The sequence below is a fragment of the Semicossyphus pulcher genome, unplaced genomic scaffold (assembly GCF_022749685.1).
Source record: "Semicossyphus pulcher isolate SPU_LCO1_2020_fin unplaced genomic scaffold, fSemPul1.0.p SCAF_14, whole genome shotgun sequence".
Classification (NCBI taxonomy): domain Eukaryota; kingdom Metazoa; phylum Chordata; class Actinopteri; order Labriformes; family Labridae; genus Semicossyphus; species Semicossyphus pulcher.
Window position 1 is genome coordinate 7,419,571 of NW_027211648.1, and position 24,755 is coordinate 7,444,325.

General features: G+C 40.5%; 2 protein-coding genes across 2 annotated transcripts; both read right to left on the reverse strand.

Moving 5' to 3' along the window:
• Positions 1-597: 597 nt before the first annotated feature.
• On the reverse strand, positions 598-5,801 carry LOC138591164 (tudor domain-containing 6-like). Its single transcript, XM_069661684.1, has 3 exons — positions 2,321-5,801; positions 740-1,630; positions 598-623 (listed from the first exon to the last, which is right to left on the reverse strand). Exons 1-3 carry the CDS (start codon positions 5,799-5,801, stop codon positions 598-600), a joined length of 4,398 nt encoding a protein of 1,465 aa, XP_069517785.1.
• An 11,493-nt stretch (positions 5,802-17,294) lies between these two features.
• On the reverse strand, positions 17,295-23,436 carry LOC138590968 (visinin-like protein 1). The gene is made up of 4 exons (XM_069661423.1): positions 23,162-23,436; positions 21,245-21,411; positions 20,876-21,091; positions 17,295-19,181 (listed from the first exon to the last, which is right to left on the reverse strand). Exons 2-4 carry the CDS (start codon positions 21,404-21,406, stop codon positions 18,984-18,986), a joined length of 576 nt encoding a protein of 191 aa, XP_069517524.1. The 5' UTR covers positions 21,407-21,411; positions 23,162-23,436; the 3' UTR covers positions 17,295-18,983.
• Between the last annotated feature and the right edge of the window lie 1,319 nt (positions 23,437-24,755).

Here is a 24,755-nt window from a genome sequence, read left to right on the forward strand (position 1 = left end):
GACTGTGAACATTCATTTTAGCTTGTTAAAAGATAGGAAAGCTATTCTTTTGAGAAATTAACCATGTCGTTTTTTTTATTATCAAGAAATATTACAAAAAATCCTGGTCTTAGTCTGAATAAAATTAGCATAGCTAACACAGCCTGCAAAATTGACTGTTCAAACATAGTCAGTCATAAAAAAAAAAAAACACTCTTATTCATCCATGCAAGTTTAATTGATTTTATTTACCACATTACAAGCTTGAATTCATTTAGTTAGTAAAATCACGGGTGGTTGAAGTCTTGACAAGGCAAACAGGCTTCCCAAACGTTGTTGCGAGTGGGTTCCCCCTCATGGGCATTTATTTGGGTCCAGAGCTGAAACAAACACACAAAAAGTAAAGAACGTCTTTAAATATTCAATTTAAAAGTAAACATATGCCAATAAGTTGTCAGTCAGTAATTAAAAAGGTGTTAGTGAACTAGCTTTCTATCACAGGAAAGCCCTTATAACGTGTGTTAAATTTCCCACTGTCCTTGAAGAGGACAATATGGATAAGGAAAACGATTTCAGTCCTACCAGTCATTCGATTCGTCTTTTTGATGACTTTAAACTTCAACAATCCTCTTCATCCTGGTTTACTAAAGATGAAAGATAACACAGCATTAAAAAAACAAGTGAATATTTACATTCATTTAAACCCAATAACACCAAATTGCATAAGAAAGAAAAGTGACACCAAGTATAGTCCACTTACCTGATTGCAAAGCTTCTCCCAAGGTATGGTTTGTTTCCAGTCCTTTCCAGAATTTCTCCATCAGTGTATTTACAACCACTCCATCGAGTTCAATTTCCACTTTGTATTGGGGAACTGCATTCTCTGAATGTGTGTCCATGCTGAACACTGTTAGTTTGAGTGGTTTATCAACCAGAAGATTGTTAAATTCATTATAAACTTCATCATCCCAAGAGCCATTGGACTCATCAAATCCAGTCAAAGAGCACAAAAAAGCCTGAGGAGCCTCATCCAGCAGACTCTGAGGCAGTGGCCTTACATTCTTGATGTCAATGTCAGACTCGTTTCCATAGTCAATAAACATGACATGAAAAGCATCGTCATTTCTGCAAATTACTTGAGCTCGATACCACCGTTCATCGCTGGAAAACAGAGCGAGGCATGGACTGCCAGGACCAAGAGTCTCGGAGAACATCGTGTCCTGTTGTTCCTGTCCTGCTTCCTGGGCAAGCTGTGATACTTTGTTGAGGTCTTCTGTGTTGGTGTACTGACACCAGAAGTAATGAGGCTCCACAATACAAGAAGCGTATACCATCTCAGTCTTGTTTTTGGAAACGTTTGGCTCTTTGTACATGCAAGTATTCAAATGTCCTTTGGAAACACTGAGGTGTGTCATGTTGGACTCAGTTTGACTGTCCTGGAGGAAAGTTTCTGTTTGAGGGCTTTTTATTGAAAGACCTTCTTTGGGAACTGTTGTCCAGTATTTCTGCATGGCTGTATTAACCAAAACTCCTTCACACTCAATTTCCACTTTGTATTGGGGAACTGCATTCTCTGAATGTTTGTCCATGTTGAACACAGTTAGTTTAAGTGGTTTATCAACCAGAAGATTGTGGAAATCTTCCCAAACTTCTTCATTCCAGGAACCCTTGGATGAATTGAATCCATTCAACGAACATAAAAAGGCCTGAGGAGCCTCATCCAGCAGACTCTGAGGCAGTGGTCTTACATTCTTGATGTCAATGTCAGACTCGTTTCCATAGTCAATAAACATGACATGAAAAGCATCGTCTTCTCTGTGAATGACTTGAGCTCGATACCACTGTTCATCACTGGAAAACAGAGCAAGGCATGGACTGCCAGGACCAAGAGTCTCCGGAAACATCACGTCCTGTGGTTCCCGTCCTGCTTCCTGAACAAGCCTCGATATTTTGTCGAGCTCCTCCGTGTTGGCGTACTGACACCAGAAGTAATGAGGTTCCACAATACAAGAAGCATATACATCCTCTTTTTTGTCTTGGGAAATGTTTGGCTTCTTATACATGCACATATTCACATTTCCTTTGCAAACACAGACATGTGTTGTGTTGGAATCGGTCTGACTGTCCTGGATTGAGTTTTCTATTTCAGGGTTTTCTGTAGCAACAAGTTCTGTGACAGCTGTCTTCCAGTATTTCTGCAGTGCTTCATTTAAAAACACGTTCTCAGACTCTATTTGCACTGCATATTGAGGAACCGTAAACTCTGAATGGTCTTCCATGTTGAGCACTGTTACTCTGAGAGGTTTATCAACCAAGATATTGTTGAAGTCCTCGTAAACACCGTCATCCCAGGAGCCCTTGGACTCATCAAATCCATTCAAAGAGCACAAAAAGGCCTGAGGAGCCTTCTCTAGCAGACTCTGAGGCAGTGGTCTCACATTCTCTATGTGAACGTCAGACTCATTTCCGTAGTCAATAAACAGAACATGGAGTGAACTGTCAGTTTTCTGGATTACTTGAGCTCGATACCACTGGTTGTCACTGGAATACAGAGCAAGGCATGGACTACCAGGATTTAAAGTCCTTGGGAATGTTGTGTTCTGTTGTGCCTTTCCTACCTCCTGCCCAAGGCTTGACACGATGTCCAGGTCTTCAGCGTTGGTGTACTGACACCAGAAGTAATTTGGTCCAACAATGCAGGTAGCATATACCTCCTCTGTCTTGTTTAGAGAAATGTTTGGCCTCTTGTACATGTAGATATCCACATTTCCCTCGGGGCAAGAAGGCAGGAAATGTTTTGTAGTTTCTGCGCCACCTTGTACGAATGTTTCTGCGAATATTGATTCTTTGGTCTCAAGAATGATCCCCAAATTTGGTTTTCCTCCTTCATCCGAAATCGATTCATGTTCAACTTGTGTTGCAGACACATTAGTTATGGATTGTGAACTCATTAGCTCCTCTCTATCACACTTTACATTGCTGCTGTTTTCATCTGTCACCTTTTGTAATCCTGATAAATTCTTGAGCTCTTCCGTTAAAAAGTCCTCAATCGGCACACTAGTGCGTTTTGAGAGCTGCTGGTCAGTCTGCTGAACGAGACCAGTCATCTTTTGTTGACTCATGTTTGATATCTCCTTTCTAACTTCCTCATTTACATTCAGAGATCCTTGAAACATCTCAACAATTAGCTTCCCTTTTGCTTCTTTTGCCACTATTGAAATGGTGAAACCAGAGCCAACAGCGTGATCTGCAAACCACTGGTTCACTTCCTGCGGCACTTCTGCAGGGACACCGTACAGTCCAAGTGGAACAGCCTGCACAGGAGCAGACCTTGCAGTACTTGCTTCAGTGGGAAAGGGGCAAACGTCTGATTCTTTCACTGCAAGCGTATCACCATGGTCCACAAAGTGCACTTTAAGTCTGGGAGACATCTCGACCACTTGACCTCTGTACCACTGATCATCAGTGTACCTAGCAAAGCAAATGCTGTTAAGTACAAGTGGGAGATTTTTGCACTGTGGTTTGCCAATTAATTGCTTAACATTTTTCATCACTTTGTCATACAAATGACAATTCCTTTCCAGGTGACAGTAGAAGTGATTGACATTCTCTGAAGAGGTTACAAACATTTTCTCTTTTCTACCAACCTCAATATTGTGCGTGGAGTAATTGTACGCATCTGATTGGACTTCTGGAGGAATTGGCACTTGAGATTCAGCATTTGCACATTTCTGAGTCAGCAGCTCGCATGCACTGTTTGATGCCGTTTCAATATCCACAACATTAAGCGGCAGACCTTCTTCATCAGATGTAACCGTCTTAACAATGCATTTCAACCCAGTGTTTGATGAGGCGCCTAAGTCCACAAACTTCTCAAACTCTGCTAATGCAGCATCACTTCCAGTGACGGTCATGGGATTCGAGGTATTCTTCAGATTGAATAGGCAACACTGAAAGGCTTGCGCATTCAGCCGCAAGAAAGCTGGATCAATTGGGCGCACATCTCGGAGTGGAACCTTTCGAGTTTGACCATAGTCTATAAACCTCACATCTACTACAGGGGAGTGGTGACTTGCCATGATCCTTGCTCTGTACCACATGTTGTTATCTGGATTACGGGCGACACAGATAGACTCAACAAGGGGCTGAGGGTGGATGGATGCGTAGTGGTTTTGCAGGTCTTGCATAAGGAATCGAAGAGAGTCACTATTTTCTGTTGCTCGACACCAGAACTTCTGTAGACTTTCAATGCAAGATACTTTTACATTGATGCTACGTCCGACAGTAAACACGTCATCGTCATGACCATTTTGAACCACAAAGTTGAAGGCTGTTGGAAGATGCATTTTGATGTCAACATCATCAGCACCAGAAGTATCTACACCATCTTCCCTGCCGTTGAGTGCTAGGTCCCGGGTTCTTTGCAAAGCTTCTTCTTGTAAACCATCAACATTTATGATGACTTTGCTGAAATCCTCGCATTGTTCCCCTCCAAGGAAACTGAGAAATGATGAGGGAACGGGTTCATTCTGGACATTTAAATCTTCTTCAGTCTGAAAGGGTGTAAAGAGTCCTGCTTTTTCCATAAAACAATTGTTTATGCATGTAGAATTAGCTGCAAAGAGAGTGACATTATAGACATCAAGAGGTTTATTGTGGTGGTTAATCCTTGCCACAAATGTCTGGTTAAGTACCAGAGATTTCAAGAATTCCGTCTGCTCCGTCGTCCACCCAGTCCCGTTATCTTTTGCACCTTCCAGAGAACAGCGATATGTGAAAACAGGCATTCTGAGGAATTTTCCGTGCAGCGGTTTGATGTCTCCAACAGGGATGAACTCAGTTTTTCCTTCATCCACGTGCAAGACTTCGACAGTGCCATCGCTTGTCATGTTTTGCTTAAGTGACGAGCGATGCCATCTGCCATTTTTGCATCTGGCAGCGCATGGATCACCGCAGGTCTTTGGTTGTGCCTCTCCAAAATCTGAGCTCTCTTCATAGTGCTGGTGAATCTGTTCTGATAATATCTTCATTGCTTTAGAAAAAATGTGGATTTTACAAAAAATTACGTTTGGATTATTTACCTCTGTCACGTTAACATTTTCAAAAGTTTCAGTTGACAGTTCTGGGTAAAAGTATTGGTGATGTTTCTCAAGTTTGCCACCAATATTCAGATTCTGTTCCTGAGTTTTGAGGTGAACCTCAGAGGTCACTCCTTTCGGTAAATGAAGGCGCTCCAGCACAAGGCATTTGAACTCATCTACTTGCACCTTCTTTGCAACCCCTATCTTATACATGCGTTTGGAAACAGTTGGTATGTCAAGGAGAATGATCCTGTCTGGCAGCACATGTTGAACCAGTCCCTGAAAATTCTTCCCATGCAAAGATTTCAAAAACTTTACAGCCGTTTCAGGCCAGTCGTTCTCAAGGGAGAGGACATTTGCGAGGATGCAGGATTCAATTTCAGGTGGAAGAAGAAAACTGTCAATCTGGCCCCATGCTAAAGCCTCGCTTGTGGTGATATGAGGCTGTCCCCGGTCGATCAGAAAGACATTGTAAGTCTCATTTTGACACGATACAATCCGAGCTCTGTGCCAGGTATCACCGATGCAAACAAGACAGAGATCCGCTGGTTTTCCCTCTGATCCATCAAATTTCCTTTGAGGAATCTGAATTTCTTCTCTCATCTGCTCATAAATATGCTTCCTCTCATCTCCCATGTTGACCCATAATTCCACCAGACCACAATTCGGAGTTAGGTTTACCCTCGTGATGAGAACAGGCACTTCTGATCCCGGTGTTGGAAGCCCGGGAATTGAACACATGGTGAAGCTCAGAGGTCAAATACGCCTGCAAAACAGAAAATAATCAAGCTACTGTCCGATCTGAAGAATGTTCCACACAGTTGTGCTCTTACTGCTATCTGCTACAAAATGGCTGCCACATCGTGTTTAAAATGTCCCTACAGATGAACTTATATGTATCCTGTATCCTGTATGGCCTTAGAATGCTTTCTATCCACGTCATGAATGTCGTAAAACTGTTACCACAGCAACAAAATAACACCGACTAGAAAAACTTTCACTGCCCTTTGAGAGAGTCCCTGTGTGGGTACCTGTGATGCAAATAGTGGTTAGCGTCTGTACTATAAGAGGCTCTCTATTGTGCAGACGCCTGAGTGCCAGTATATATCAGAGGAAGCAGCTTTTAAAGGGCACTTGTTGAAAGCCAGTTTGACCAAAACATGCAAGTTGGCATGGTGTATGCAAACTATACAGAGGACATTGTGTTTCAATGATTTAATGCAAAAAAGATTGAAACTAAAGACACAGGTAAAAAGAAATCTTGTTTACTTTCTTCCTAACTTGGTTGATGAATAATTAGGAATGTAAGCCGCATTTTTTAGCAAGAAATTACAGTTTATACAACAGTTACTTCCGACCAAGTAATCTGATTGGATAAGAGGCATTCCATGAGTGCTGATAAAGAGTACAAGAGTACAACATCACTGGGACTTCTCACTTTGTGTATCACTCCGCCTCAGTCAGGTGTCAGAATACTGTTAAATAACATTACAGCAGACTGTGTGTCTACATTGACCAAGCTGGTACCTCAGAATCACATAAACTCTTATTTCACTGGTTGATGATGAATTAAAATGTATAGATGTACATCATACAAAGTAGCTGCTAATCTGTAGACACAGGGTCCAGGAGAATGTTTGTGTTGCTTGGCAACTAAAGTTGGGAACTAATTAAATTGGTGAAGCAAAAAATAATCTGTTGATACTTTTTTACTACCTCGTGCCTACAACTTTATCACAGCAGTGATGATATTCAGCACAACATCACTCCCTCTCGTGTGATATTGTTTAAATTTGCGATACAAGGTAGTAAACCTTGATACTTAAAGCTCCTGTGAGGAGTTCACTATTTATAAAATGGACTGAAATTATTACTGATTACTCTATATGATCTAAAAAAGAAGAAGATTGATTATTTCTATATAGTTATTTCTAATGCCTGAAACTGCTGGTGGGAGGGTAGGTGTCAGATGAGGGGATTAACTGCATGCTGCCTTTGTTTACATTTTCCAGGGCAAAATTTAAAGTGAGTGACACATATGCCAGTTAAAAGAAAGCAGATTTCTTGTTTAAAACCACCACTTAAGCATGTACAGGACAAAATCAACGAAGAGATAAGAGATACGGCTTTGTCAACAGGGGGCGCCAAAATTAACACAAACTGAAAGAGCTACCTGGCACTGTAATTTCCTTCGGGATTAATAAAGGTTTATCTTATCTTATCTTATCTAAGTTTACCATATGTAATCCTCCAAAATACAATAAAAATGCTGGAAAGCATATAACACCACAGCACTGCTATAAGAGACACTACATTTCAACATTTTGACAGAAATCAATAAGTGAAAATACAGCCTCATATTTCTTTGGTGAAGTGAAAAGCAATTCTGTTCACTAAAATCATGATATTAAACTACGGAGAATGATTGCAGATTTAGTAATATTATTCATATAATTATATGGAGTAAACAAAATGCTAATATGAGGTGGCTGTATTCTTGTGTGTGCACTTTAAATACAGGTTAAATCAATAGAACCCTTTAAAAAAGTGAGATTTTGGCACTTTGCATTAAGAGTGTTGCCTAACCAAACTCTATTGTGAAAACTGACCCAATTAAGGCCTCATTAAACACTCTTAACTCAATAAGACAACGTGATTCAGTCTCTACAAATCATATTTTACGGCAGAAATTACTTATCCCGATAAGAACAGATAAGTCTGTTCCTGTGAATCATTATATAAAATAACACGTTCAGCTCTTCATCACTTCTAATGAACGAAACACAATATCCGACTATTTAACCTCAACACCACACATATGCTTCACGTTGCTTTTCAATGAGTGTAAGGCCTACATCTTTATCTTAAGCCCACTTCTCTGATTAACTTGCAGCTTATTCAAGCAAATTGCAAGCTGTTACATTATGAGTTGTTTTCTCACCGTGCTGGGTGCAGACGACTCATCATGATTAGGATTCAGTGGCAAGAGGTGGAGGCGTACTCACGTGGGTTTTTAAAGGCTTTGGTTTCACGCAGATTCCCCTCGCGATCTACAAAAACCTCAAAAATAACATATACAGCAGACTTTTTAAGAGTTAAAATTTGTTTACTTGTGGAAAAACTCCAAATGCAGCACGATTTAGCACGTCGTGACCCCTTTCACTCAAAACCCATTAGATTTTAATTGTTGACGTAACACACAGGTGGTTGATGACGCGGCACGTTAAAGGTTCCGGTTCGGTTAAAGTGGCACCCTCAACCTCAGCTCAGCTAAGTTCACTCCGACCAAGGAAATCTAAAGACGGTGCCTCTTCACCCCCTACGACGATGTAATTTTTGCAGGCTGCACACACAGGCAACCGCACAAAGGTACATTTATAAAAGGCTTGTCGTATTTGTTTGAGAAATGTACCGGAAGTTGGAAGTATTTCAAATTCACCTGTTGTTGCCTGGTGGCTGTGAGTCAAAATGAAAAACACAGCTTGCACGGAGAATCTGAAAACCTTCTAGATATCCCAAAATGTGATTGAGAATAGTGATATAGAGCTGTATGAAGCCCATAACACTGTACAAAATGTCTTTAAATTGGGTTATTATAATCTAAAAAAAAATCTAAATATCAGTATGAACCACTTGGGAACAAATTTTAAACACAAAAACGGGAGTATACTGTGTGCAGAGCCGTGTTAGACGATGTATTTTGCTGCTGTGTTGGTTTCATGCTGTGGCCTCCAGGTTTGAAGACAAAATGCTATGTAGTTTTTGTACTTTATTTGTTTAAAGCTACTCAGAATCTTCAAATATGACCCTGCAGGTGTTCTGCCGTCACTTTTTTTTTTTATACACACAGATGGATAGACAGGTACAAAGACAAACACACAGGTAGATACATAACCTGTAAGATAGGTATCAGACAGAGATGTAACAAGACAGACAGGAAGTTAGGTAGGTAGGTAAAAAGACAAAGACAGATTTGTAGATAGAAAGGTAGGCAGATAGTCACTGTAGGTAGGTTTGGGAAGGTAGCTATAATCACCATAAAAGCTGCCATTAAAGCAGCCTAACATTTAGGGAAATAAGCCATTTAACTCTGAGGTGATTCATGATTCATTAAAAGCCGACCTGTCGGCTCTATTTCTGTGAATGGGGGATTTGAAGTAATTTGCATACAATCTTTAGTTCTACATATGAGCCTGTAGTGTCTGTGGTGTAATGCCCATGCAGTGATTTAATCTGTTTGTCTTTGTTGTTTCTAATTTTATCCTCAGGTGGAAAAAAAGCAATCCTGGCTGCTCTGATCGTCGGGCCTCAGGGGGAAAGGCGACTGCATCTCCACTGAGCATCAGATCTCCTCTGATGGATGTCGGACCTGCAGACTGAAGAGCAAATCAGGTGACTCTGCGAAGTTATAAATGTGTCCATGTTTTATTAAACCATCTCTAAATATCAGACACACTTGGTAGTGAAGACAAAGCTCTTTATCAGACTCTTATCCCTCCGAGCTGTGTACATACTTTCCTCTTAGACAGGAATGTTCCTCTATAAACTTGCTGGTGCAGCTTTGTACTATCTCTGCAAAAGTAAATATAAGACACATTTACATTCACACTTGGGCTTTTTCATGAGGTGTTAATGTCACCGAGTTATCCTGTGAATAAAAGGAACTTGAGCTGCTCTTCCCACTTTAAAAAGTTTGCCTCTGGACAAGAGGAAGAGGAGGAGTTTAACTTGCAGCATGATCTGTGATAGGTCGGTGATGGTTGTGTAACGTGTGATCATACTTCACACGTAAGTTGTCTTCTATTTTCAGGTAAAGTAAAGAGAGTGGGCAACTTATATTTTCATCTCCATCAGCATAACAAAACCTTGATAAACAACGTACATAGGTTGTCCAAAGATGATTAGGTTGTCTTATATCTCATGTTTTAGGAAAACTTATCTCAAAAAAAAAAAGGAGGAACTGACGGCCATCTTGGACAGCTTTAACATGCTTTATTTTCTAAACATAGCTCTTATTTTTGCCAGTTTACCCTCTTTACTGCAGTTTAACTCTACCTGAAAGCCTTATGCTGCGTTCACACGGATTCAGGCAGACGGTAGACGGCAAACCGGATATCATCATATCAAAATGTGTTGTCCAAAGTAAAGAGAAATTAACTTTTGCCGTCCTCCGCAACTGACTTTTCACCCAGATGTTGCGTACCTCCCTCACACAACAATATATGCATTATAAATGTTATATTTATAACTATTATAACTTTATTACAGTTTGTTTATTCAACATCACCATAACAACATCTCGTCATGCGTGTTTCGTTTTGCCGTCCTGCCATTCCGTCGGAGTGTTTGTTTGCTTTTCTTGTGCTCTCCAAAAGGTGTACCGTCTGTCTGAATCCATGTGAACGCAGCATTAGAGGCTGATTTGTTTTGTGTGTTCCAGCTGGATAACTCAGTGTCCATTCTCAACTTAGAATGGCAGTTAAACAAGCTGCAAATAGTTGTAAAAAGTAATAATAATAAAGATTAGTTTTTGCTCCACCAACTCAACTAGTTCCCCATCTTAACTGCAACTGGACTTTTGTTGCCAAGCAACCCAAACATTCTCCTGCACTCTGTGTCTAAAAGTTATCACAGATCAGCTACTTTGCACGATGTATATTTATTTGTACGTTTTTAATTTATCATCAACAGTGAAATAAGAGTCTGCTGTGTGATTCAGAGACACCGGCTTGATTAATGTAGACAGACATACACGGTCTGCTGTGATGTTAATTAACAGTATTCAGAAGATGTGGCTGAGGCGGAGTGATACACAGAGTGAAAAGTCCCAGTGATGTTGTTCTCTGTATCAGCACTCATGGAATGCCTCTTGTCCAATCGAAGTACATGGTCTGAACTATAAGGTACAATGTTTTTATGGCTTCAAACATTTAAATTTACATCTGTATGCAGAGAAGCTGATCAAATATTTCTGTTATTATATTTTAAAATTAATTTTTTTGGTCTATTTTTCTGCTCTTGTTCTTCATAAAAACAACTGCTGGAACAGATGAGGAGGGATTACATCCACATAAAGCAAACTAAAACATGACAGCAGGGGTCCGTTTCAGAAAGCCGGTTTAGTGAAAACCCCAGGTTTGTTAACCCTGAAATGAGGGAAACCTCGGGTTTGCCGTTTCAGAAAGAGAGGTGACTTAAACTCTGAGTTGGTTACTATGGTAACTGTGTCTGTGAACCTAACCTGGTCGGGACCAGGTTTTCTTCAGGAAACTCAGAGTTGCGCTCTGTCTCCTCCCTCTAGCATATAAAACCCTCATTCGACTTCCTTTCATTCAGCCCGTCTCACGCGTGTGTTTGAGCGGTTACAAATTTTAAAAAAAACGTTGCGTCTCTGTGCTGCTCTGACCCCTTTGCAAAAGTCTTTTATAATTATGATAAACAAATCAAATGACAAATCTGTGTCAAAGTCATCATTTTTAGATTTTCCACCACCGCTGCCGAGAGCACTCAAATAAGACGCTGTATTCGCTGAACGTCCGTGTGAGGATTTCGAGCTCCACTGGTGTGACGAAGGAGGACCTCTTTTTGTGTACCGTTGCCATGGTGAATCGTGGTATCGGGGTTCCATTAATGCTGGCTTTTTATAGTCAGCGTGCACGCACTTAACTCTGGCTGAACCTACTCAGAGTCGATTTAACTAACTCTGATCAGCTGTTCTGAAACCAAAAAGCCAGCGAATTTTAACCACAGTCCGGGGTTAGACTGAGGGTTTATTGAACCTCCTTTCTGAAACGGACCCCAGGTTGAAAGGCAAGAGGAGTGACTCACTCAACATACATTATACCTCTTACCATTACGAGTTATTACATCAGGTGGTTCTGTTCAGTAATTTACAGATGTATTTTATTGACAGTCTTTCTGTTGTCAACAAAGAAATATTTATCAGACTTCAAAATGGAAATATTAACTTGATGCATGGTGTTCATTTTTAGTTAAACACAGTGGGAGTGGTATTTAGTTTTAGTGCTATTTGAACACACAGTATATCTATAGAAACTAAGCCAAAGAAAAGTGAGATAATACAAAGAATAACATTTGGCTTCAGGCTCATTATTTCCTCTTGGAGATGATCAAGGTCACTTTTTTTTTCATGGCTGTTCAGGTCAGAGAGAAGGAACAGTCTGTGCAGCAGTTGAAGGAGGACATTGAAAAGGAAGAGACTAAAGACGAACATCAGAACAACCTTCAGCTCTGTCAGGTGAGTCATAAGTGTCCCTGTTCTGTTAAATATACAAAAGTCTATTTATACATCTTGGAGTCCTTCAAGCCCTCACCAACATGTAAACTGACCGTCTTTACGCCACATAACGATGGTGCATTGCGATGTTTACAATAGACGTCCTCGACTGATAAACAGAACTTGTAATTTGATCTTTAAGCTTCCTGATGTTGTCCTTAAAGATCCCTTAATCTACAAAATGTGTTTCTGTAATTTTTTGCTCCTTTAAATGTCTCATGTCACTAATTAATTTAATTAATTTAAGTTTCATTGTTGCTACAAATGGAGGTAATACAGATTCAGACTTATAGAGTCACATGCACCTCTGAAGATCGCGGATTAACATGTATCATTAAAGTGATAATGTCGAAGATGTTGCGAGTAAACAGTAATCTACTATGGCTGAACAAGCAAAGAAAAGATGGATGACTACAGATACAACTTCAAAAATAAGAGAAAATCCAAAGAAAAAGAAACAAACTCGACGCTCAGATGAAGCAAACAGTCTATAAAGGAAAGCGACCGTCAGAGAGGAAAATCAAGAGTTACAACCGGAGCCAACCGTGGACGTCACACATGCGACACTGTCTGGATATCTGGGAAGTGTGCTCCCGCAATTACCGTTTATCGGCAAAGGTGCCGCCAAAGAGAACGAAACTGATGTCTTTTGAGATTATAACTCTAACCTGAGCCATGCTAGCTGTTTCCAACATTTTACAGTCTTTATTCTATGCTAAGCTAACCAGATGCTAGATCTAGCTTGTAGTTTAGCAAACAGACACGAGAAAGGTTTCAACACCAAGAAGCATATTTTACAAAACATTCCCCTTAAATTTAACACTGAGTCATACTGTATAAATAAGCAATATCACACTCGAGGTTGTGATGTTGTACTGAATATCATCACGGCTGTGATTCGGTCACAGATAATAACAGCCAGATATCGCTTTTATACAACTGTTACTGTTGTCGTAAAAAATCTACAACAGATTATTTTTTTCTCCACCAATGTAACTAGTTCCACAAGTGAACTGAAACTGGACTGTTGTTGCCAGGCAACACAAACATTCTCCTGCACTCTGTTTCTACAGGTTACCACAGATCAGCTGTTATTTATCATGTACATACTGTTTGTTTTAATTTGTCATCCACCAGTGAAATAAGAGTCTGCAGTATGATTCAGTGTAGACTTACACGGTCTGCTGTAATGATAATTAAGAGTATTTAGAGTGAAAAATCCCAGTGATATCAGCACTCATTAAATGCCTCTTGTCCAATCAGATTACTTGGTTAAAACTAGCTGTTACATAACAGACATTACCTCAGTATGCACACTTTATTCCATTTCCCCTCCTCAATGCTGCTTTAAGGCCATTTGGAGCGAAATGCTCAAACCTAAAGTGTCAAATACAAAACATTCGAGTGTTTATACGTTTTCAAAAGAAGCTGCAATGCGACTGTTTTTTGTCGACCGTGTGGAGTTTTGATTTGAGATAAAAATGTCTCCTGCCTGTCACAGTGTGTTGGAGTCAGAGCTGGAGAATCACCAGGCTCAGCTGTCCAGGTTTCAGCTCCACTCGACCTCCGCGTCTGACGACATCTCGAGCTCGGGGAACCAGCTGAACTGCAGCATCGTGACCCTGAAGAGGACTCTGGTCAGTGAACCGCGCTCTTGCAGGACGTGCATCGGAATCTGTTTTAACAACAATGCTTCTCGTCTTACTCTTTGCATTTTTGTGTCCCTTCTTTGTGCTGTTTCTTCAGGAAGGTCACTGCTGCAAAGTGTGTGATCAATCTGGATTTTTGAAGGTTAAAATGCAAATTCCCTCAGTTTTATTTGATATGTTTTCCATGCTGGCCTCCTTGAATCAAATCAAGGCAACAATAACTGAGCTGGAGTGCGCCAGAGGGGAGCAAATTGATGACATCAGCTCCTAGGTGATCAGTCCTTCTTCATCTGTAACCATTTAAAACAGACATAAATCTTACACAGGATTATGTAAGACTAATGTCTTCAAACGCTCCTTGCAGGTAGAAGTTTCCCCGGAGAACCGAGGCAGGAGAGCAGACTGTTCATGAAGCAGAGGTGGAGTAGGGCAAGAGGCTATAAGAGGACATGGAGTCTGTCAGAGAGTGAATGGAGGAAAGTTGAGCCATCAGAGGTACAGAATGGCATTATTGTATGTGTATTATTGATTTAAAAAAAATTTGAACTGTGGAATATTTGATCGTAATTGCTCTTTAATTTTTACAACACTGTAGTGACTAAGCCCCTCACTTTAGCCGCTACTGGTTGCTAATGGTTCCGACTTAGTTTACGTGTGGCTCAGTATGAAGGAGATTCTTATTTCAACAAAAACTTTTCCTTTACGTAACGTTTATTGTCCATTACATTGCACGTTAACGTATGTTCCAAAACCAAACAAAATAATCTTGCCAACGTAGAAAAACCCGAACAAAACCAAGACACAGTAAAAAACAATACGCCTCTGCCCATTAGCCACCGCTGTGCTGGCAGGACATGCCTCAAATTAACGCCCCCTGGTGCCCGGAGGAACAATAAAAACAGATAATACATGGCTCCTACAGACATCATCATTCTTTTGGAGGATATATAGTAAAATGTATTATTATTGTTGTTTTTTGGCCCAAAGGCTGAGCAGCTGAAGCTCGAGGCTGAGTGAGCAAAACATCAACGCGATTTAAAAGATGAAGGATCACAAAGACACCTGAGCTATAAACATGAGCTTGCACAAAGAGAAGAAGAGTTACAGGTAACAAAAGCTGTATTTAATTTGCTCAGCAGTGTCCCTCTGCTTATTTCATTTAACTTGTCTATATATTAGAAGTAGATTAGATTAAGCCAAGTGGTGGCACGTAAGCTATATACAGATAAGCAACTAAAGAAGAGATGATTTAGCCTCAGTAGAGCTGTAGCCGTCTCAAGCTGAACTCAAATTTGTCAGTGTCATCATAGCTCACATGTGATGACAGGAATATGTGGCCGAAGCCTCAGAGATCAGTCCTGAGCGGCAGCAGGTGACCGGCAGCACAAAGAGCATCGACACTGAAATCTCTCGGGTGAAGAAGAAATCAAAGTGTGAAAGCAGGAGCAATTTTTTGCCTTTATTTAGAGGACAGTGGATAGAGACGGAGATGTAGGACGAGACCGAGAGAGGGTGGGAGTTGAACCTGGCGCTGCTGCATCGCAGACTGTGCCACTTGACACTGGGCACACTCTTTAACCGCTAAGCTAAACCAGCGCCCCGAAATACATCTTGCTAAAACATCTAGGACTTGATGTTACTTTGCTGTCAACAAATAATCTACATAAATACTTACATGAACTTTGGGGCAGTTTGAGGAATTTTAAATTCCGTACTTATGTCTCTTTAGGACCTGTGAAAGCATCCGGGGCCGTCAGCATGTAGCCTAAAGAGCCTTTGTTTACATTCTGAGTTGTACATTAGTTGTTAAAAGAGTGTAGGATGAGAGTTTTTGTTACTACACACATTCACAGCAGGAGATCAGTAAAGAAATACGACCTACCGCTTGTCCACAGGGGGCGCCAAAATCGAGGGGAAAAGTTCCTGTAAGTCACATTTTGAGTGCATGATTTTCACCTCTAATGCAGAATTTTTACAGTGTGGAATCGACTTGAACATGAACTCTCAGTTTGCTAATCAGTTAACTCATTAATGATTCACTGAACGACATTTTTTGTAGTTAGAATCAGAGTAAGAGCCGTCTAGTTTCTGTCTCATCATGTCACAAAATTTTTGCTGTTAAAAGTCAGACAAAAATACGATTCTTTCCACTGAGATTCCTCCTGCCACTGACAGCCTTTTCAACTGGATCCTTCAATCCGATCTGCCCGTTGGCCATCACTAAATCATCTTCTGCCCTTATTCTGCAATAAGAATAATTTAGGCTAGGCCATTTTCTGTCCTGTGTCCTCATTAGGGAGTACGCCGAGGCCCTCGCTCTCTACAGACAGGAAACCAACCAAGAGAGACCCGCTGAGGTTCATCGATCGCTTCGATAACAACGTGTCACACAGGCAGAATGGATACAAAGCAATGTGTAGGTAAATGGCGCCCTTCTAACTTTGAAAAACAACTTGAAAAATCTAAAACTTTAGCTGCTGTTATCTGATTCTTCCTTCTTCTATCTAAAGGTCCCTCTCTGTCAAATAAAGTGACCTAAAAGTACCTGATCTGCTGAGGCTCTATGATTTTTTCCTTCCCTTTTTAAAAACGTCCTTAGCAATATTTAACTGGCGTCACTGTAAATACTCATAAACACTGTTACAATAAACATTTTAAGCCCCTTTTCCCACTGGTCAAAAACACCTGTCTTTTTGCTTAATGGGAAAGGTTACAATCGGCATTCAGACCCGGATCAAATGACTCTGCAGTAGACCTGGGTAATTATTGCCTCGCCTTCGATTGGAACACAAAACCGGGTCGACGTGCTTATCTCCGCCCCCTTTCCAGCGCGATGCTATGACGCGCATTGAAGCTCCGGCCGCCGTCACGTCAATACAGAAGAACATACAACGGCAAATTTGTTCTTTTTATTCGTGCAAGATGCAGCAACACCGGCAAGACAGCGAGGTGAGAGCGCTTCTTCTGATCCGAGGGGAAGTTTGTTCGTCGCTTTTTCTGGTGCGTTTGTGATGTCGGACTGTGATGCAGCAAAAAAGACACCGATAGGAGGATACTCCACTGGCAAAGGAGACAATTGGCATTTAATTGCGGGTCCTCCCGGGCCTGAAAAACCTGCGTAAATGCGCTAATTTTGGTGGGAAAGGGGTATTAGATTACCTTAAGTGTTTGTAGCCATCATAATTTACACACCCACACACACACATAGAAGACTATCAGTTCATGCGCTTCCATCCATTCATCCACATCAACAGTCTTTTCCATTAATTACACCTGCTCCACTGTGTCTTTTGAAAAAGCCTGGTGATGGTTTATTCATTTTAATCACTACAGAATTATTTTTGGGTGCAACACATGCCACATGTATAAAAGAATACAGTCACTTGTATTATGATTTTTCATATTTGATATAAACATTTACTAGACAAAGAATCTGACTTAGTGACTGGACTGAAATGTGTAAATTAATCTAGACGTTAATAATGTGCGGGTTGGTTTGGTCATAGACAGAACGGTGAAAAGCTTCTGCAACCTCCACTACTGTCAGTGGACTACAAGCTGACACTCAGTCCATGCTTGCATAGCCTAGAAATCGGGAAGCAAAACTGTTGAAAGAGAATTTCTGCACCCAGTTTAAACCCACATCATCATCCGGCTCTCTCACACTGAAAACCTCTTTCAAAAGCTTCGTCAAACCACCTCTCTTGAGGGTCCGAGTCTTTAATGATTGTTGCAAACGGAATAGATTAGAAGATGAGACTTTCAATAAAAAGTTTCTCCTTTTACAAAAAAGTTTTATAAGTAGGAATGCAGTGTGTCCAGTAAACATATATGAGGCCTTTTTACCCCTTTTTTGCTGCATTGGAAGTGGCGCTCCTCTCATGAGGTCCCCGGCCAAGAGAGCGAGCACCCAGCAACAAGGTCAAAAGCCGAGACTGTACTCATTTTGCAGTGCTCTTTCTTTCTGTAAACATGTTGATATGTACTGAGTTAAGTCGTTTAAGTCTAAATCAAAGAAGCAGCCAGTGTAAGAAGCCAATTTGTGTCATTTGTGGGGAGTAATGAATGAGTACTGTGCCTAATGACAGTGTAATTTCCTCTAGTTAAAGCGGCAGCAGTACGGTAAATTCATAAAGAAAAGCTGCTCCTTTTTATGCATTTCTGCTCATCCCAGAAGTCACTGAAGCAAAACATAACACAACGTTAACGTGAAAGCTCTTCCTCGGAGATTAGCCCACAACTGCAACCCAAATATATTCCAAAAAAAACTCAAGTGTCACACATACACGTGTTGCAAATGGAGGGAAGCATGCTCCCACGTTACTGGAGGTGAACAATGAGAGTCCGATGAGTCACATACTGTACATCCCATGCAACAATACTAAATGAATTCCCGAGGGTTTCTCTTTTATAACCACCTAAAGATGCAAAAAGGTAAGAGATTATATTTTTTGACACATAATATATGCATGCAAAGAACCTACTCTTCTTGGTTCCATCATGTGAAAACACCTGGAACAGACAGGAGCCTCTCTATTCTCCAAGAGCTCAACAAGTCTGGATAGTAGAGACAGTTACAATTATCATAGGAATTATTGTTTTGTTACTATTATGTAAAGCGTACAGTAGTTGCAGCAGTGAACACTGGGGATCCTAAATACTGCAGGAACATAATTGAATGCAGTGCTCCACTGATATACAAGCTAGGGTTGAATGAGAATGTATAGGGTTACTGTGCACAAATCACGTTGGCATGTTTTGAAATAGAAATGTATGATATCTTATAGCTATATTCAAAATTATTCAGCATTTGACATTCTCATGCATACAACCACAAGAAGCGAGTCCATTGAAAAATAGTCCAAGCATTGTTTTTTTCCTGTGGAAATGGCAGAGAACCTAATGAGACATTAAAACATGTGCTGCTGTCCAGAGTGTGTGGATTACAGACGGGGAAGAGGAGCGAGCGGGGAGGGCTCACTTCTGCATGTCACACTGCAACAGGAGCACGATGGACGGGTCGCTCTTCGCCGCCTCTTTGAACTCCTCCAACGAGATCTGGTCGTCGTTGTTCTTATCCATTTTGCTGAAGATCTTGTCCACCCGCTGCTCTGGTGTCAAACCATCCTCGTTCATCTTCATCATGATCACAGTGCCCACCATTTTGTAGATTGCCTGTGGGTGAGTTGCAGTGAGAAATTAGCACATGACTGCTTCTTATGTAATCCAGTGAAGTGTGGCTACAATTGTTCATTTGTTCATAAAGATGTAGATCAGGGATTCACAGCAAGGGGCATCTGTAACCTCAGGGGTACTTTCTGCTGATACCAAAGAGTATGAGGAAAGCTGAACCAATTCATTCCACTACATTACACCTGACCAAGAAATACAGATTGTTTTATTTTATAAAGAAAATACATATATTTATGTAAAGGGAAAATAGCCTACAAATTGATACTAATAGCAATAATATTAACCTGAGTTGGTTTTAACACATAAGAATACTACCTGATGCAATTAAGAATTCATGAATACTTGTTAGTAAGCGAGCAATAAGTCAAAATAGAGGTGGATGACTGGTTTAAAATGGATAAATGGCAGAAATTGTTAGCTCAAACTAACAGTTTAAATACTAACCTAAAATTAAAAGTTGTAATTAAAAAATGACCTGTTAGACTTTCTGGCTAAAAGTCACAAATAAAGAGCTAAAATTTAAGCTAAAAGCTATGACTGAATAGCTTAACTCGTTTGATAAAAGTGGGCTAATGAAAACACTACTGTAATTGATAGCTAAACGCGAAGAATACAGTTGAATTTCTTAGCTAAAAGTCATACAGTGGTTGAAATTGTTAGTTAAAGCAATGAATAAACATTAAATTGTTAGCTAAAAGAAATGCAGGGATAGCTAAATTGTTTGCTAAATGTATGCTAATGGATACAGATAAACTTGTTAGCTAATTAGTTTAAATAATACATAAACAGTTGAATCTGTAAGCTCAAAGCAATGAATAGATAGCTTACAATGTTTGTTAAGATTAGCCTTATGAATAAGAGTTGAAATTGTTAGCTAAAAGTAATAATTAAACAATATTGTCAATAACAACTGTTAGCTTAGTGTCATACATAAACAGTTGAAATTGTTAGCTCAAAGCAATGAATAGATAGCTTACAATGTTTAAGATTAGCCTTATGAATAAGAGTTGAAATTGTTAGCTAAAAGTAATAATTAAACAATATTGTCAATAACAACTGTTAGCTCGGTGTCATACATAAACAGTTGAAATTGTTAGCTCAAAGTAAGGAATAGATAGCTTACAATGTTTGCTAATATTAGCCTTATGAACAGCAGTTGCAGTTAAGTTAACGTTAAGAGTAAACAATAGACAATTGTCAATGACAACTGTTAGCATTATGTCATACATAAACTTTTGAAATTGTTAGCTTAAGCAACTAATATACTGTTGAAGTTGTTAGCTAAAAGAAAGAATGAATAGCTGAAATTGAGCTGAAATTAGGCTAATCTGTTTCAAACATTCGTTCAACTATGATGGATGAAAACTTAACCAAAGCAAACTAATCATTGTACTTAAAATGCTAATGGTAGCACCTTTTAAACAAACCTTTCAATTATGCACACACCAAATGTATCACTACAGAAATTGTCAATATGCTTCAATATCACTGTGACATATCAGATTTACTATACTGATTACGTTTCCAGAAATGGCACAATGTAATTCAATAGCACTGCAGTTTTGTCTTGTAAAACTGTGCTCAGGTCACTGCAGGTGTGCAGGAGACTGATAACAACAGAACACCACAGCCAGTCCCCTGATGAGCGAGGGCTTAATGACTCGATAATCCCTCACCTCGATTATCTCCAGCATCTCCACTCTGGTGATTTTGCCGTCACCGTCCAGGTCATACATGTTGAAGGCCCAGTTGAGTTTCTGCTCAAAGCTTCCACGGGATGTGATGGACAGAGCGCAAATGAACTCTCGGAAATCGATGGTCCCGTCTCCGTTTTTGTCAAAGGTTCTGAAGGCGTGTTGTGCAAACTTGGATGCATCGCCATAAGGGAAGAACTGCAAATGTGGGAGAGATGTGTTAAATAATTCAATATTTAGCAGTTAAAAGCACCAGCTTTATGATTCAAAATAGCCATGGCATCATTAAGACGACTGATCTGAGAGATGTAAAAGACGCGGAAGCTAAAGAGGCAGTGGTTTGACACAAACCTTGACATAAAGCTGCTGGAATTCATCCAGATTCAGCCTTCCGGTGGGGCAGTCTTTCAGGAAGCCTTTGTACCACTGCTTCAGCTCGTGTTCATTAAACTCTGTGTTCTTCACCAGATCCTCCATCACCTCGGGAGTCAGCTTGCTGTTCTGCTTTCCCATGGTTCCTGTGGTGCAAGAACACGTGAATAATGCATTTATGTATGCTTGAGCGATGGCAGTGTAAAAATCTCTAGCACAGCATGGAAAACTGCCTTTTTTTCACGTCCACATCAAGCACGAGTGCAGAGCAAATGTGTGATTTTTAGGGAGTGTTAGGCTGCAAATATTTCCCTGGTGCTCCTGTTCTATTTCTGTCCCCGCATCCTGCTTGTGCCAGTCTCTGGCCCGGGTAGCACTGACCTGGATCGTCACTGTCAGAGCAGATCCAGTTCATCAAATGTTCGATCGTTGCTATCAAGTTTCCACTGCAAACACTGTTCTATAACCTGACAATGACAACAAAGCCTGTGCTTGGTTGTAAGAGAGGCCCCTGCTGCAGTAAATCCGGAGACCTGAGTGAGGACATCATGCAGGAGCACACAGTCTGCTGTAATCTGGATCAGAGATGAATATAGCTTATAACTCTCTGGTCTTTATATATGATAGTTTTTAAGCCAGTTGAGGGCGATCCGCAGACTAATCAGTCCGGATTACTTTGTTTCCCACACTGAAGGGCCTCAGTAGCCATCATGGCAGCTTGTGCAGCCTCTCAGAAGTCCCACATTCATTAATTATTGACTCATGATGTGGCAAATGACTAAAAGTGGCCAAAAAATGCGTCAATTCTGGGTACATAATTAAACAAATGAGACAGCAGAATAATATTTGCATAGTCTTAAGGCACATTGTGGGATCCTCCACCACTTGAGACCAACATATGGTCCACATCTCTGCAGCAGCAGCATGACAGCAGGCTGAGCAGCTCCACCACAGACAGCACTGCATTGGCTCGGGCCTTCACACAACAAACAGCAGAAATATGCGCTGCAGCCAAAATCGGTGCAAACCACAGCGTTTAATATGCACCCGCTGCTTGTCACATAACCAGTCCTCACGAGCTTGATTGTTAATTACAGGAACTGGTGTTGGGTTTAATCTTTAAACTAGGCTGCAGTGAATGACCTTGAGGACAAATATTTTGCAGGAAGATGACAAAACGAAATTGTTTGACGGAGCGTTGAGCTAAAAAAAAACGGCTCGATGTCGTGCAATTGCGCCGTTTGATTTTTAAAGAGAAAAATGCGCCTCATACCACACAGGCCACGAGTATGAATGACTCTTTCTGTCCAAACAGAGGCCACCAGATGCTGTTTTATTTCACGCTTTGGGCAATGACATCTGAGTTAATGCTATTAAAGCTAACCGCCTCCTGTGCAGAGCAGTGAGGGAGACGCTGCTGCATTCCGATGGAAACGACGCAGTGAGAGCATTTTCAGATTAGATCCCACCATCCTGCTGCTAATGACATCTTTGCATGCGCACTGGGGCGAGAAACATGTCAAAATTTCATAACCAAACCAGACCTATTTTTAAAACGCAAGGCAGCTCCCATCCGTGCCACCGCAGAGACACGTTAGAGGCGCATAAAGCCAATTAATTGCGCCATTCTTCGTGACATTTTGTTTAATCGTCAAATGATCCCTTACTGTCCTCTTTTCTGTTTTCTGGTTGTTTCCAGGCAAAACGCAGTGGCTTTATTTTAAGGGATGCGCAGGTGCTCGTGTGCCAGCCCCTCTGCTCGAGCCCATTCATTTAAACAGAAGGAAAATGTGAAAAATAATGCGTGACACGTTCATATAAAGCATTCACCGCATCTAAAATCTGAAAATGACACACAACACATGACATGTACATGTGCAGGCAATCACTTCTTACCTTATTACAGCCTATATTTGGTGATTCTCTATCGGAATAAATCTGCTGTGGCTTCTGCAAAGTACAGAAAACCGCCTTCCGATGGAAACGTTTTTGCCCAAAAGGGATTATTTTCAACACTGCTCGCCTCCCTTAAAAAAACACCCGCTAATGAAATTTGTGGATTTTCCCGACGTTGCTCCAGATGAGGCGCAGCAGGGACCGATCCCACGCCAGTCTTTGGTTATGCGACTACAGGAGCGCGGCGTCACCCGTGTGCATCACAGCCTGATCATAAGTTCACTGATGCTCTGCTGCTCGCTTTGGCTTCAGCTGGATCCTGTCACGTTATAACAGGATCCTTCATCGTGATGATGAGGATGATGATCAGAATGAAATTTCATCAGCAAGAAAGAAACATTTTGGTTAGTCGTCTGTGTTTTAAGTGAGCAAGATTTATAAGCTGCATCTATTAATTAATGATCCAGATTAAATAATTAATTGGATCTGATCAGGAATGGGATTCATTACATCTATGGGAGATATATTTTAGTCCTATGGTCATTAAGCGTGGCTTTTAAGGATGAATAATGGTCTTTTATTTAAACCAAGGGCCCCAAAATCTATGTTCACTGTGTGCAGGGCCACAGCCAGGTTTTTGGCAGGTTACCCAACCCCACCCCTCAGAAGATTCAGGCCAAATACCTGAAAGTCCAGTTTTCAAATCTAATGAATTTTTGATCCATTCTTTATTTATACAGTACAATTATTCGAAAATATTGTGTCAACACATCCTTCACACTGTCAGGAGATAAAATTAAATTGCCTTTTATATATTTAATATATTAGGCATAAGAAATCAGCCTTTAAATATAATTATATTTAAAGGCTTATAGGCTAAAGGATAGGTAAGAGATCCCTTTGAGTTTCCAGAGTACAGTAAGAGATAAAGGACAAAAAAGGATATTTTGACATAAGTGAAATACTAATAGATTGATACCAGCCCCACATCTATGAAGCCACAGCCAGTTAGCTTAGTTTAGCATGAAGGCAGGAAGCAACGGGAAACACTAAGCTAGTCTCTGTCCAGGGGTAAAAGCTGCACTATCTTATGGCTGGAAGCAGTTGCTAGCTAAACATTGTATATTTCAGGAAGTCACTGCTCCTGGCCAAGAAACAGTCCAAGATAAAATGCAACGTAAACCCCTATGTGTAATTTGAACACTTTGATTTTTGAAGAGGTTAAACAAGATATTATGTGTTAATTAGTGATGATGGAGTTGTTGGTAGAGGTTTTACTAACCTTTGGACAGAGCCAGACTAGCTATTCTCCTTTGTTTCCAGTTTTTTATGCTAGCTAAGCTAACTGGCTGCTTGCTTTAGCTTTGTTTATCTGACAGACACGAAAGTGGTATCAATCTTCTCCTCTAAATCTCGAGATTAAGGCAGATAAGTGTACTTCCCAGAACATCAAACTATGTTCCTATAGTATGTTCCTCTTAATACTTTAATTGTTTTAGCTAATGTTGTGTTAAGCTAGGCTATATGTTGTGTATTCCAAAACGTATGCGTACAACAGCAAACCTTGGGTCAGGCAACATTCTAGGAAAAATGT

Coding starts and splice junctions, on each gene's coding strand:
- LOC138590968 (XM_069661423.1), bottom strand. CDS start 21,406: ATGGGAAAGCAGAACAGCAAGCTGACTCCCGAGGTGATGGAGGATCTG. Junction 21,092..21,244: donor TCCAGCAGCTTTATGTCAAG/GTTTGTGTCAAA, acceptor CCACATTTGCAG/TTCTTCCCTTATGGCGATGC. Junction 19,182..20,875: donor AGATGCTGGAGATAATCGAG/GTGAGGGATTAT, acceptor ACTCACCCACAG/GCAATCTACAAAATGGTGGG.
- LOC138591164 (XM_069661684.1), bottom strand. CDS start 5,801: ATGTGTTCAATTCCCGGGCTTCCAACACCGGGATCAGAAGTGCCTGTT. Junction 1,631..2,320: donor CAAGGGCTCCTGGGATGACG/GTGTTTACGAGG, acceptor CCTGGAATGAAG/AAGTTTGGGAAGATTTCCAC. Junction 624..739: donor GGGAGAAGCTTTGCAATCAG/GTAAGTGGACTA, acceptor TTTCATCTTTAG/TAAACCAGGATGAAGAGGAT.